We start from the raw sequence: 14,822 nt of genomic DNA, 5'->3' as shown, positions 1-14,822 counted from the left end.
GCAGCATCACTGAAGAAGGAAGTGCTTAAACCTTTTTAATGGGTAATTTGTATGTTCAAAATGCTGTTCCCAGCATTTGAGAAAGCAGCATAGGCAAGGCAATTTAACTGCAAAAACACGCATTTCTAGCTCTCTCTTGAGTGTGGCAAAACCTGAATCTCCCTAAGAAATATGCTGGGAGGTTGCCTACTAGTTTGTTGGTGTCACATGTAGTTCAGCCATGAACTTCCACTAAAGCAGCAGAGCTGATGTTGCACACAGTGACCTCATTTACATGTAATGATGACCTATCAACCTTAGGCTCATGTGCACTCCCCTCCACTGTGGCCAGAAGGAGGAGTTTGGAACTTTTTGCTTCCATTTTGATGAACCACAGCTTGAGATGGTTGTCAGAACAAGGACAGACTGGTTAATCTTCACTATGATTTTCTGAACCAAGCCAACTTCAAACTATAGGTTTTTAATCCTGCTTGTTTCAACTGACTATAATTTAATAACAGTTAAGAGCTCAGAGGAAATGCTAAACTGTAGCTAATCTAAAATGGTCCTTGTAGCTGTATTGTAGTGGAAGAGGGGAGTGCATGAGCTTTCTGCAACTGATTCTCATAATAGTAAACCATGACATTTGAAAACAGGCAGTGACAACTTATCTGAGAGGTGCCCTAAAATTTTAATTAAAATGAATATGATCCGCACTGCATCTTAATTTGTTTCCACAGAGCTATTGTTTTGAACTGTTTCTAGCAATGTTAAATGACTGTAGAATAACTTTGCAAACCAAAACCAAATTGTTCCCTTCTTCTCCAGCTGTTTTCACCACCTTGTATAATGAACTCCATCAAAAAACTAAGGCAGGTACTGTAAGCAGCACTGGAACAGTGTCCTTATACCTTATAGTAGTGCATCCAGTTGGCTTGATGTTCAAGGGATTCTTCCAGTTATGGTGTACTTACCCCATACTTTTCCATAGAGCATGACTTGAACATCTGTAATGTAGAAATGGGCCACCATCACATCACTGTATCAGGATGATGTGGATGACTCAGGTGCTTTAAGAAGCTATCTGTCCATATTATGTGCAGTGCATGGCAAAACTAATGTTAAGGCAAAGCAGAGGCGCCTTTAATTAAGATGTAAACCCACCCAACTTAAATAACAAGGGAAATACATTTGGGGGGAGATGGTGGTTTTCATAGAGTATATGCTATAATCGACTTGCTGCAACCGTAGCAGCACATGGCACAATATGCCCTTCATGCAAAAGGAACATGAATATCCTTTTGCTTTGGGCTCATAGATTGATGCAAGAAACAAACACAAAGCTATAACATATATTTAGAGAGGAACAATCATCATGAGCAGTGTTCAAGCTGTACTTTGATGATTAAACTCCCTGAGCCATTGGCATCTTTCATATACCAGTCTGCCTAAAACAAATGCATAGTGCTCCCCGCCTGTGGTTTATTGAATTGACAACATTAACTTGGGGGCAGGGATTGAATATAAGTTCTGCAGTACTTATTACACCTGAAATTAAGACAGAATTTCAGCTTAGGTCGAGGTGTTAATCCCTTGATTGGTGTTTTGACCTACAAACAGGTTACTTTCATTCTAAGAGGTTCCTTCTAAGTAATTTCCCTAATAAGTATTCATAGGGTTGCAGAGTTGAGAGACGTAGTTGAGAAGACAGCATGGCAGCAAATGTAGTCTTCATGTTCAAAGGCTGGGAAATAAGCCAAACAAAACAAACGATTGTTTTACAGCAATTGCAATGTATCCTCTTCGGGTGGAATAGCAGTCTTTGGGGGAAAGTGCAAAATCCTGATGAATTTCAGAGTATCTGGTAATTTGGAAACACTTGGAAAAACATTGTTTAAAAACTCCTTCAGTAATAACGAGCCACAGGGTTGAAAGAGAGGGTCTGAATAAGTATAATTGTTAAAACTAAGGAAATGGTCCTAAAATACAAGTTGTCTCTTCAAACGAAGAGTTGTAAATCTATGCAGAGAGGTGACAATTGTAGGATTAATGTAGAAAGCTGATAATTATAGAGAAGGAGGTTAAATGCAAAAGCCTGGCTGTTCAGAAATATGTCAGCTAAGTTTAAGGTTTTCACGTGGATGCAAAATGATAACAGCTAAATGAGATCAAGTTGAGGGATGCTGAATGGCAGAGCTACAGATAGTCATTTTGCTAAAGGTCAAAATAACAGAAAGCTGGTAAGGGACCAAAGTTGAATTGTGATAAACAGAGGGGTGGACCAAGGAAGAAAACAGTGGCGAAGTAGAAAAAAAGAAAAACAAGGCCACCGCTTTATTAGTATTTTTGAAATGTTTTGACCGTAATCATTCCACATGAAAGCTTAATAATAAAGTACATACCAAATTTGGGTTTGTATAATGCACAAAACATGAGGCGCTAATGATGCTTCTCCACCCCCTTACAAGTACAAAATGGTGTTGCTGATATGTCTGCCTCTGAGCAGAAAGCCAGCACTGAGCTGTGGCAGATTACTGAGTCTGAGGGTCATTCTGTTCTGCTTGGTGGTGGTATTTTCATAGAATTTTTAAAGAGTTGGGACCCTGAGGATCATCTAGTCCACGGGTGTCAAACACAAGGCCCGCGGGCCGAATCCGGCCCGCCAGACCTCGTCATGTGGCCCGTGTAGCCGCCAGCCCGGCCTGCCTGCTTCCCCCTGCGAGGCGGCGCGCTGTGGGCGGGGATTGGGGGCTGGAAGGCGGGCGGTGGAGAAAGCGAAGGCGCTCCCTTCCCGCGCCGTTACTCGGCCGGCCTGAGAGAAAATTTCTGAGGTGGCGGCGGCCTTCGTCCAGGGTCGGGGGGGCCATGGCGGGACTTTGCCCTTCCGACGGCCTGGAGCATCTGGAGCTGGGGCAGCTGTGGGACCCGCTGGGCAGCAGCGGCGGAGTTGTCGTCGGCGCTTCTTCTCCTTCTCCTCCTCCTTCGTCTTACTCGCCGCCGCCGCCGCTCTCGTCTTGCTCGAGGCAGGCCTGAAGCCGGGACAACCCGGGCTTCGAGCCCGAGGAGGAGGCGGGCGAAGCAGCCAGGGCGGCTGGCGGGAGCGCGGCGGCGGGGCCCGTGCTGCAGATGGGCGTGGTGGAGTGGGGCCGACGAGGGGCGCCATCGCCCTCGGAGCCCGACGCCTAGGAGGGCCAGCCGAGAGCGGGAGGCAGCGGAGGCGCAGGCGGAGCGGCGAAAAGGAGGAAGGCGGAGGGGAAGGCGAAGGTCAGCGGGCTTGCTCCGCCGGAGGTGCCCCGACGCCAACGCTGCGTTTCCCTCACGTGGAGACGGGCGAGGAGGTCGTCCAGCAGCCGCCGCCGCCGCCTCGCCTGGGCCAAAGGGATGACACACTCTTCCCGGCTCGCATCTCTCCTGTTTCACCTTATTACTTTTATGTTACTCGCAAGTCTTCTGCTCTGAAGACAGATGCAAATAATCCCTTCAGCTCCTCTGCAATCTCCTTTCCCACCTTTAGCACACCTTTGATTCCCTTGTTGGCCAAAAGCTCTACCACAGTCCGTTTCGGGGGCCTAATCCGGCCCATTCCTCAACAACTTCAACCCTAAAAAAAAAAAAAAAAAAAGCTCAACAATTTCAATCCTAAAAAAAAGCGCAACAACTTTGGTTGGCCCTCACGGCCCTTCACTTCATCAAATCTGGCCCTCCTTGAAAAAAGTTTGGGCACCACTGATCTAGTCCAACTGCCAGTGATGCAGGAATATACAACTGTCCCATACCTTGGCATTATCTACCCACCTATCATGCCACGACCTTGGCATTATCATGTACCCAACCTCAAGTTATGTTGTAAACCACTGTGATACATTTTTATGATACAGTGGTATATAACTATTTTATAAATAAATGATAACAAATTTGCTAGCCCAACATTTAAATGCATCCCATTTTAAAAACAACAACTCAGCACTCCTATTTTGCTTACCAATTGTAAAACAGGCCAGTATGTCGTAGTGGTTGGAGTGTTGGATTGGGGCCTGGGAGGCATGGGTTGAAATCCACACTCAGCTGTGAAACTCACTGGGTGACCTTGGGCCAGTCACTGTATCTCAGCCTAACAGCTCTTGTGAGGATAAAGTGGGAGAGCTATGTGCCCCACCTTGAAGAAAGGGAAGATAAAAATGTGATAAAAAAGAAATAAAGAAATGCTCGTATAAAGCTGGGAATTGGACTTCCGACAGAAAGGCTGAGGGGTCTGTTACTGGAAATCTCTTCTAAAAGATAAGGAAATTCAACTAGCTTTGCTTTTTGTCTTCTCACTCTGGAAATATTTGTGTTCTGGAGGGCGCACTGCGCTCTTGCGTCCAGGATGCAATCTCTGTTCTTTGGCCTTGGTTGCTGGCTAGTGAGAGACAAGGACAAGTTCACCAAGAGTTTAATTAAAAGGCAGAAGGAGGCGAAGCACCACTGCATTCCCTTTTAATGATTTATTTTAGTCTTGAAAGGGCATGGAATTGTTTGCTGGGGGAGACAAAATGTCTTCATTGCTAAGACAACAGGGCTGATTCTTCTTAATCCTGATCAACCCCTGACTGTGCCATATTGTAGATGAGAATACGTATTCAGATGTGCACCCCATTACATTTACAGTAATGTGGAGAGACAGTATTGACATTTGGATCCAGGTTCAGATGAAAGGCTGTGTTGCCAAGGTATGGCAGTTGGCTTGGCAGTGGAGACATTCTCTCCCCATACCAAGCACCGGCTTCATTTGCCCTCAGTGATGTCATTAACTGCTTGCCAAATCCAATTGACTAAATGGCATTGTGAAGTTATTGTATTTCCCAAGTGGCCCTTGATTGGCTTGGATTGCTAGAGAAGAAAAAACCCAGCCAGAAAATTAAAAGGTACTGGAAGAGCAGCAGTACTGGGGAAAGAGGATGCAAACTGAATTGCTGCAAACATAGGTGAAACAGGCATTATTTGTGTGTTGGGATGGCAACCCTGGAAAACCCTGCCCCCCATATCAAGGGTAAAGATTTTGTAGCAGTCTAATTGAAATATCTCATTACCCTGACATTGTCAAACTGCCCCCCACCCAAAAAAACCCCCAAAATATTTAAGGATGTTCTTAGTTTTGTATCTACAAAGCTCACAATTGCGTAGTTGGAGGGAAGTACTTAATTTCCTTTGAAGATAAATCCTCATTGCCATAGCAGTTTAGCTGGATGCTTTGCATTTCTTTATAATTCTATTCTTGCATGTTGATCTTTCATTTGGAGTAATTAACTTTTCATTTATTTGACATATTTTTGCAAAACGTAATGTATTGCTATGCTTTATTTTAATTTTGCTATGGTTGAATAGACACTCTCAGTGTTCGTTCTGTTTGTTTGGTTGATTGGTTGGTTAGTTTTGCATGCTTGTAGCATATACATTTTATGAAATAAATAAATAAAATAAATTTAGCTTGACTAAGAAAAGGATCCATATTGGCTGTTGCTCTTGAAAAGTGAAATAATAATCACACTCACAATTATCTGTTGCTCAGTTAGACCACAATTATCCTTCCAATTTTATATCGCTTAAACTTGTTTTGCCATTAGAAGAGCTCAGGCTGCTGCCCTGTGCACATTTTATCCAGGAGGAAGCCTAGCTCCCAAAATACAACAAAACTTGCTTCTGTGTAAACAGACTTAAGTTCAGGAAATTCATGAGTGGGCTTCAATTTGAATCTGCAGCTTACTAGTTCATAGCATGTGATCTTAACCACAAATATACAATCTATGTGATGCAAATAACAATTAGCGTAGGAAAGAGGGATAAACAATGTCACTTGGAAGCTTTTAGTGGGAGGGAGGATGGATGGACACTAGCAGGAGATGTGGTAGAGTTGCCTTCTATATAGCTTTTGGCCCTTTGAAGACTGTAGTATTGATTGACTGATGGATTGATTTTAATTTCTATACCAATTAGAACTATCTCTAAGTGGTGTACAAAAAACCAAAAGCAAAAATAGAAACAAAATATTACAAAAATACACAAGTTACATATAAAAATGTTACAGTAATACAAAGTTACACACACACACACACACACACACACACACATTTTCCTTCTGACACACCCTTCTTCCCAGCCTCCAGGTGCTGAGGCAGAGTCCAAACAAGCTCTCAGCTCAGCCACAAAAGTCTGAAAGGGGTTTATTTAAAAACCATAACACCAAATTACCATTATCTTGTAACTTTCCCAAAGTTGTATCAATGTGGGCTATTTCTTTTACATGTTGCAGCTGTCCATGTTGCTGCTATATCTGCAATGATTCCTCCTTAATATAAATGTTAAGTGATACACTGTTAGGGCACATATTCCATTAGCTACTCGGGTCCCAAGGTGTGCAAGATGTTGTAGTTAAAAAATTGGCACCTTGGAATGAGCCTGGAAACACACTTCAGGTCACTGCAAGTGGGCAAGGACTAGCATGATGAGCCAGCTGAAATTTCTGAACCATCTTTAAAGGCAGCCTCATTGCAATAATCTAAACAAGGTTACCAGATCATAGCTAGACCACTGAAACCTTTGAAACCATCATATCCCTATAGTGGTGTTCATCTAAGACTGAGATGGGGAACCTGTGGCTCTCCAGAAGTTGCTGAACTCTTAACTCCCATCAGTCTTAGCCAGTATTACCGGTGGTTAGGGATGGTAGGAGTTGTAATCTAACAACATCTGAGGGGTCATAGTTTCCCCATCCCTGATGTCAGGAATGTTAGGTGGAACGTGTGGTATTGCAGGCAGGTTCTGGACCCTAACTACAAATGTTAGCTGACTGCCAACACTTTCAAACAACAACATACCCAACTATAGACAAGGATAGTATTCTGGTGGTTTGGTGTTTTATGCTGTTACCCTTGCTAGTTGTGTATGCCTAGAAAGCTCTTGCCTGTCAACAAAATGCAGAACCCCCCCTTCACAAAAGAAACCCAGCCTGCTTCACAAGATCCAGATGAAAACATTACGGTTTTCATTGAAAAAATGTTGACATGGTCTTTTGAAAAACTACCTTTTCTGTGTTTCAAATAGGATATATAATGCAGCCACGCCTTTGCAGCTTATTTCTTTGTTGCTGTTGTTATTGTTACAGCCTACAAGAACATCTTTGGAAAGTATTTATTCCAGGCCTGGATCCAGTATACCTGGCTCACCAGGCCACTCAATCTATGTAAGTATAATTTTGTCTTACCTTTTTATTTATTAATGATACCTTATGGAGAAGTAGCAGCTGGGATTTGTCACCTGTGAGATGAGAACTCCAGCGTTTTCACCGGGCAGGCTCGAAACCTCATCCAGAAATGCATGCCTTTCAAAGCCTTTGAAATGTTACTTTCCGGGTTATTGATCCAGTGGTAGGTATTGCCAACAATATGCTTTGAGTAAAAATTGAAACTGACAGATTCCATTCTATTCTTTATTGAGTGGCTGAGAAGAAACAAGGCTTGAAGACTTTCTTTACACGCATGGGATGTCACACCAAGCTTATGTGCTGAAATATATAGCAGGAGTAGTTTCCCCCTCATAGAGCAACAATTCCCACCACTGCTAACAAGCTATGTTCCCCACAATTCTTTGTGGAGATTTTAAATATGTGTTGGATGTGCTTTAAACATACAGAATGGATAGCAACTGACCCATAGATCTGTGATTTTCGGAAACAGCCTGGCATATGCTATGGCAGCTAGTAAAGTTGACATAGGACTTTCTGTTCATATCAACTGGGGCACATGCCTAAATCAGGACTCTTTATGAACTGCTAGTTTCAAACTACAGAGCACACTTTGGCGTGAAGCCAACGTATTCAAATGGGTGGATTCAGAGCCTTCAGCAAATTTGGAAAAGTCAGCTCCTCATTACATTGCATAGCCTCTAATCTGCAGTTCTAGGGAACCTTTATATATTATTCCAATGCACAAGGGAATAATTAAAATGTCTTGTCTTAAACGCAGTACCTTAAAAATGTTCAGACATGAATGCTTGGGCTTCAACAAAAGTGGCTTTTAAAAGTTGTAGTTGCACAGACTCATTTCAGTTATGCCTAGAAATTATTCCAAAACAAGTTTGAGGAAGACATAGTAGCATGCACATCTCTTTGTAACATACTTTTAGCTGCTAGCTTTCGTTAGCCTGTGCTATGACAGAAAGAAGTCAAGTAATACAGACAAAAAGAATGAACATTATTTTTACTGATAGCTTCATGAATAGCAATATTCAGCAGTTACTCCCATTTATCCAGATATTTGATTCCCTCCCCACAAAATGTTTTAGATTATCCCAGCCATTTAATAGCTCCCCCTCTTCCACTTAAAATCAGACAAAATAACCTTAAGAATTTGGCACACTTCTCTCCATTCTATGGTGTTGTAACAATAGCCTCACAACCATATGAATGTTGTGTGTGCAGTAAGCCCACTGTGTTCATTGGGGCTTACTCCCAGAAAAAAAATGTAGAGGGTTGCAGCCTAAAGCTGTAATTTTATTCACACTTAGGACCTTTTGAGGCGGGTGCATTTTCAATAGCTGTCATTGATCCAATAATAGTGCATTAATCGTGAATTTATACTGTCCCTGTATCATTCTGCTTTATTAGTTGTTCTGTGATGCTTCCCCAGTGTTACTGAATTATTGCTGTGTGGAGCAGCACTTGTGAGCTATAGTGCAACAAAAACAGAGCAAGAAATAAACTGGAATATTTGTGGTATGAAAACTTGTGGGTTTCCAGAAGGAAGTTACAGGGCGTGTGCTGATTAGAAGTGAAGCAGGCACAAACATTGAAAGCTGATTCATGAAGGCACAGTAAAAAGGACATCTAGAGGGGCCTTTACCTGGGAATAAGCCCAACTGAACATAGCGGGATATACTTCCTAGAAAGCAGACATAGAACTGTGCTATTAGGTTGCAATCCTAAACATTGACTACGTGACTACTTGACTACTAAAGCATTGACTACTTCTATATTCCAACTTCATGGAATGAGTATTGGTCTTTATGCAGCCAAAATGGCACCACCCATGTACAAAGGAGGCAAACTCTCATTTCCTTCCCCAGTGTTAAAACAGTGCTTGACTGAGTCACCCAGCCTATTGCCATAAAAACCTGTTGGAATCAGTGAGTGCACAGCAGGCGTCCTGGCAAAGTTTGCTTGAAGGCGAATGCAGGAGGAGGAGGAACAAAGAGATTAATGAAAAGACATGAGAATGTAGGGGGCTGGATCTGAGACAGGTGGAAGGTGTTGAGCAATAACACAAAGCAGAAACTGGAGCTGGGTGTGTGTGAGGTGAATAAACCAAAGGGGGTAGGAGAAGATGCAGCTAGGTGTAGGAAGCAGGAGATAGGAGAATGATGGAGGAGGGGTGATGGAGTTGGGTGGGGAAAGAGGCAGACTGAGGGAGGGAAAAGACAGAGAGACAGAGACAGAAATGGAGACAGAAATGGCACGACAACTGACAAAGGAGACTGGAGGGTGAAAGGGTAGTGAAAGGGTAGGTGTGAAATGAGAGACACAGGAGAAAAGAGATGCGGAATGACTCCTGGGGAAGGGAAGTGAGAGGAAGAAATGTGGGGGTTGTGTGGGGGACTAAACTCACCCAACAACCCACACAGCATTTCTTTGGAGGGCTCCGCTTGTTGTTGTACTCTTGTAATCAGGATGCATCCTAATGTGTCACAGTGTTTCGTATATTCTTAATCGGGAATAATCATAATCATAATCATACTTTTATTTATATCCCGCCCTCCTTGGCCGAAGTCGGGCTCAGGGCGGCTAACATTAGATATATAACATTAGTGTATCAAACAATAATTAAATTACCTCCTAAAAACAGGTCTTTTAAACAGAATATGGATTAAGTGAGTTTACTAACAATTATTTATGGAAGATATATAAATTTGGCTTGCATATAAATGGATATTTTAGTGTGCTGAAGTTATCAAGAGGCACCATGTGGGAAGAAGGACCTGTAAATCCTGAAATGGGCCCGGTGTGCTTAAGAGATGCCCATTTCCATGAGGTTTTTATGGACAACTTGTGAGACGTCATCATTTTAACCATGTTTGCTGGGCAAAATGAGGACAGGCGTAAAGTAAATCCTATGGTTACACAGAGCTCACTGCCAAGGGAGATGCAGCAAAATCCAATTCATAGTTTGTAATAGACCCAAATTGTTTTCTTTCTTTCATTTGTACTTTTATTAAGGAAGAACATTTATTAGCCAATGTGGAGTCATTTTTAATTAAACTCTCAGAAACTGACTTTTACTGGTTTCTTCTGGGGGAAGGGGGATTGTTTTAGATTGCTTTATACTTCAATATTTTGCAAATAAATCATTTCATATATTTTAATTTTTTAATGCAGGTTTCTTTGAATTCTTGGGGATGAGTGGGATAGAAATGTGATTAAATGCAACAAATAAAAATCAACCACAACTTTTCTAACAGGATTTTGCCCCTCCTCTTCTCAACATCTCCTTGACAGACATTGGCAGGGCTTGATTTATGTATGGCATGTTTTGCTGATAGGAATGCTATATCCAAAATAAGGGTGTTGCTGCCCAAAGGCTACCCACTGAGTTACTGGCAAAGCTGAATTTAGACTTCATAGCAGACTGGGACTGATGTATTGCCAAGTCTAGGCTTTAACGCAAAAAAATAAATAAATGTTCCACCCTTTTAAAAAAGATGCATAAAGCCAAAGGAAAAAAGTAGCTTCCGTGAAAAATAATAGGCTATGAGGTTTTCTTTAAGCCTACTATAGAAGCAAAGTCCCTAAATAATGAACTGTATATCTAAAAAAAATCTACAAGTTTGTGTGTTTAATTTATCTTCTGTCTTTGACCTTCAGGCAAAAGTAGACAATGAGATCCTTGATTATAAGGATTTAGCAGCCATTCCCAAAGTCAAGGCCATTTATGACATTGAGCGTCCAGATCTAATTACTTATGAGCCCTTCTACACTTCCGCCTACGAGGAGAGACAGGAGAGGCAGAGTCTTGGAGAGGTAATGAACTGGGGTTCACCTATTCTCTTATGTGCACTGTTTTTAAAAGCCAGCTTAGCTTCTGCCTGATGTTTAAACTTGATGCTCCTCTTGCTGATCTGTGCAAACATTCCACATCTCTCTGGCCTTAAAAAAAATGATGGCGTTCTTTGTTTTGCAGCATGAGGGCTTCTGCAACGAGAAAGCATATGGCTCCTCTTTGTTGCTTACCTTTTTAATTAGTGCCTTAAGCTGCAAGGACCAGCCCCCTTTTCCTTGTAGAAGCATGGCAGTTACCAAATGCATGTATGAAGCAAGCACAGTGGTTCTATCTACTAGCATGTGATTTTGAAACAGAAGGCGTACATCAGGAGCTTTTGTGGGACCAAAGGGGTACTAATTCAGTAGGAGTGGCACCCTTGTTTTACTTAAGGGTTGTATTCCAGGAGTGGATAAGTCAAGACCCAAAGAGTATGAGCTATGCTAAAACACACAGATCTACTGGCCCTAGAAACAAAGGCATATATTTAATTTAGAAACCCCATTCAGGTTTGAGCTTCCAGGATAGCTTAGCTGGTTTACCATGAGACTCTTCATTTCAGAGTGATGGGTTCAAGCCCCACAATGGGCAAACAATTCCTGCATTGCAGGCAGTTGGACTAGATGACCCTTGTGGTCTCCTTCAACTCTACAATTGTACGATTCCAGATTTTTGACTTTGTTTTTTAAATACAGAGTATTTGCATGATGATGCAAAGTCAAAAAGAGCTCAGTAATCTCAGTTGCCTATGGGATGCCATAAGCAGGACATGAGCACAACAGCATTCCAGCAACAGGTATTTAGAGTCATAGCACTTCTGGCAGTGGAGACACAACATCATGGCTGTTTTATGCTAAGCGGGTTCTCCTTCATGGAGAGCACGTGTTGCAGTGGGGGCCACCAGGACACTCCAAAGTTGAGGGCGGGCTAATTGTTCATTGGCCACTGATGGGATTGGGGCTTCCCTTGTTGTTGGGAAGAAGTTAATGTTGCCATTTGTTGATTGACAGCCAGAAATGCTAAAACTCCTTGCACGAGGCTAGGGCTTCCTCTGAGTTGGGTAGCCTTTGGCAAGTGACTTATTCATCTACATCTTGTATTCACAGGTTTCTTTTAAGCATTTTGTTTTTTCAGTGAAAAGAAAGAACTCAGAAAGTTGTATAGCATTAAGTGCTGCCCAGAGTGGCTGGGGAAGCCCAGCCAGATGGGCGGGGTATAAATAATAAATTATTATTATTATTATTATTATTATTATTATTATTATTATTATTATTAGCTAATGAACTGAGCTGTGAACCAGGAAGTCATGGTTAAAATTTGTCTCTTCCAAAAAAATCTCCAAGGCTGCAGTCCCATATGCATCTGCCTAAGAGTAAGACCCACTGAACACAAGGGGACTTATCTCTGATTAACAATCATAGGATTGTGCTGTATCTGGTCTCTGCTGTATCTGGCCACTGTCTCTACTTTTCCTCAATGGAGAAAAACACAGTAATCAAAATCAGCACTAATTTGCGAGATACAGGAGAGAGAGAGAGAGAGAGAGAGAGAGAGAGAGAGAGAGAGAATAGTGTTTCCAAATGGAAACTACAATGACTTCAGAAGTGCACAGCAACATCCATATATTAGAATTAGATCCAAAATGTTCAGAAGTGCAAAACTTGCATGTCCTGTTCTTAAGAAACATTATCCTCAATGGCTTCTCCGCAGTGGAAAAAATAAAGGTCTATGTAAATACCTTTGGAGAGGGCAACTTTCCTTATGCATTTCCCTAAAAAGCAGCCTGGTAAATATTTGCAAAGCAAAATCAATAATGAAACATGATATCAAACTGATGTTAGGCTTTATGTGTGAATAAAAAATATTTACACAGAAAATCTCTCCTCATTTAAGACTATTTATTCATGTGACTTGACAAGTCACTTTGGCTTTACTCCATTTCCCCCCGCCCCTGCATTAACTGCATTCTTTATTTCTGTGCTGTGATGAACAAGTCCCCCCCCCCCCCCCAATAATAGCTTGCAGACTGAAAATGTATGATCAGAAGTTCAGGGTTCTAACCTGTAGGGAGAAAATGCTCAACATGTGAAGGGTTGAGAGGAGCATTGTGACGTTGGGGGTGGAGCCAAATATATGTTGCCCCTTCATACATATAACATGGGAAGGCAATTTAGGTCACAGTACTCAGAACATAGTGGGAATGTGCACACACAGTGCTGTACCGCTTGAAATCTGAAAAGTCAATTCAGTGGTGAACTTTGGGCTTTAGAATTTCAGCGGCACCTCGCCTTCCGTTATTCACCATTTTTGCAGAATCCACTGCAGCACCCTCTTGGCTCGGGGCCCAGGTGGGCGAACTGGTTGCGCTCCCCTAAATCCTCCTCTGGTCAATTATAGTTCTGCATGTAGCCTATGACAAAAGAGCAGTATTTGGGCTGCACTAGTCCAACTCCCAATAGACTGTGATCTACTCACAGTATAAAAAAAAACTGGCAGTGATCTACCCATTGTCGTAAAAAGACTGGCAGTGATCTACCCAAAGTTGTGGAGCTTTTTTTAGTAAGCCAGAGTTGTGGAGCTGTTTTTAGGAAGCCAAGGTTGGGGGGGCGGTTTGCTTTTTTGTAAGGAGATCGCTGAGGGGCCAGAGGTCAACTAGGATCTACCAGGACACCCCACGATCTACCAGTAGATCATGATCTACCTGTTGGACATGCCTGCTGACTAGAGTATGGTCTGAAGCCAAGAAGGTCTAGTCAGTGTCTGAATTGGTGACTGGGAACCGTACATACATTTCCTTGGATTCCATTATGGAAGCAAGGTTCCCAGATGAACAAACAGCAGTCACTCTGGAAGCACTCTGCCTGTGTTCAACTTTCTCTGAAATGTGACAGCTGTCAGAGGATAGCTGCAACAGCAACAGATCAGCTACAAAACCTGTTCTCTTCTAAGCTATGAAACTGCTTTGCCATTTTCTTTGTCTTTTTCCATAATGTATGGACTAGAGACCAGAGGCCTTGTTGCTGCTAAGTTGACAGCTATGCCAGCCAGAAATATTATTTGTGCACATAAGCATAACTAGTCAGAGCTTTTTTTCAAGGATTGGATGCACCCACTTACCTCGACCATTTCTTCCAAGCTACAGCTTGTGTCCTTTCTTTGTTTTGATTCTCTACCCTGTCTTTAACTCCATAATGAGAGACTCACTCCTCTCCACACACACACCAGTTCTGGCACAAATGTTAATTTGGATAACAACCCACAACTTAGCATTCAAATCCTTTAAAGCTCTATCTCTTGTAAAGTGTTTGATCACTGAATTTAATATTTCAGTCTTTGAACTACTACTGTCAGATCTTATTATGGAAAATGTTTTCACATAGTGCCACCTAGTGGAAACCAACCAGTTAATCTTCTTGTTCAGAAATGAACACAGAGGATCTGATTGGCCAATAAAGCAAAAAGTTATCGAAAAATAAATAATTCTGGTAGTGAAAGGTTGGTCTTTGATTGTAGCACATATGCTTTTAGTATAGTTCATACATGTTATGGTTGTATTCCTATTTGCAAACTCCCCACAGCTTCTCTTACACCATTGTATCTGATGAATGAGGAAAGACAGAGGCTTTGGCTGCCTACTGCTTGTATGATTGCTGTGATGCATTTAATCGTTGTTCACTTTCCTTCAGGAATGTTGTTTTGGCTGCATTTCTTTCTAAGGACCTCTAGCTATCTTCTGCTTCTGCCTTGCTTAATCGTTGCTTTTTATGGAGCAATGCC

At 42.1% G+C, this 14,822-nt stretch overlaps 1 protein-coding gene across 24 annotated transcripts in view; it reads left to right on the top strand.

Annotated features, from left to right (window-relative positions):
* Positions 1-14,822, top strand: part of ABLIM1 (actin binding LIM protein 1) — a 207,197-nt gene that overhangs the window by 151,683 nt on the left and 40,692 nt on the right. For 16 of the 24 annotated variants that reach the window (XM_083441117.1, XM_083441115.1, XM_083441108.1 and 13 more), the window contains 2 exons: positions 7,121-7,198; positions 10,871-11,026. In XM_083441117.1, coding sequence (XP_083297243.1) covers positions 7,121-7,198; positions 10,871-11,026 — 234 coding nt within the window. Of the gene's footprint in view, positions 1-807; positions 856-7,120; positions 7,199-10,870; positions 11,027-14,822 lie in introns of all 24 variants that reach the window. The other 8 variants (XM_083441111.1, XM_083441123.1, XM_083441124.1 and 5 more) reach the window with 1 other exon arrangement.

This window comes from Podarcis tiliguerta (genome assembly GCF_965153285.1).
Source record: "Podarcis tiliguerta genome assembly, chromosome: 5".
Lineage (NCBI taxonomy): Eukaryota > Metazoa > Chordata > Lepidosauria > Squamata > Lacertidae > Podarcis > Podarcis tiliguerta.
The sequence above is the reverse complement of the archived record's forward strand: the minus strand, read 5'-3'. Positions and strand labels throughout refer to the sequence as shown.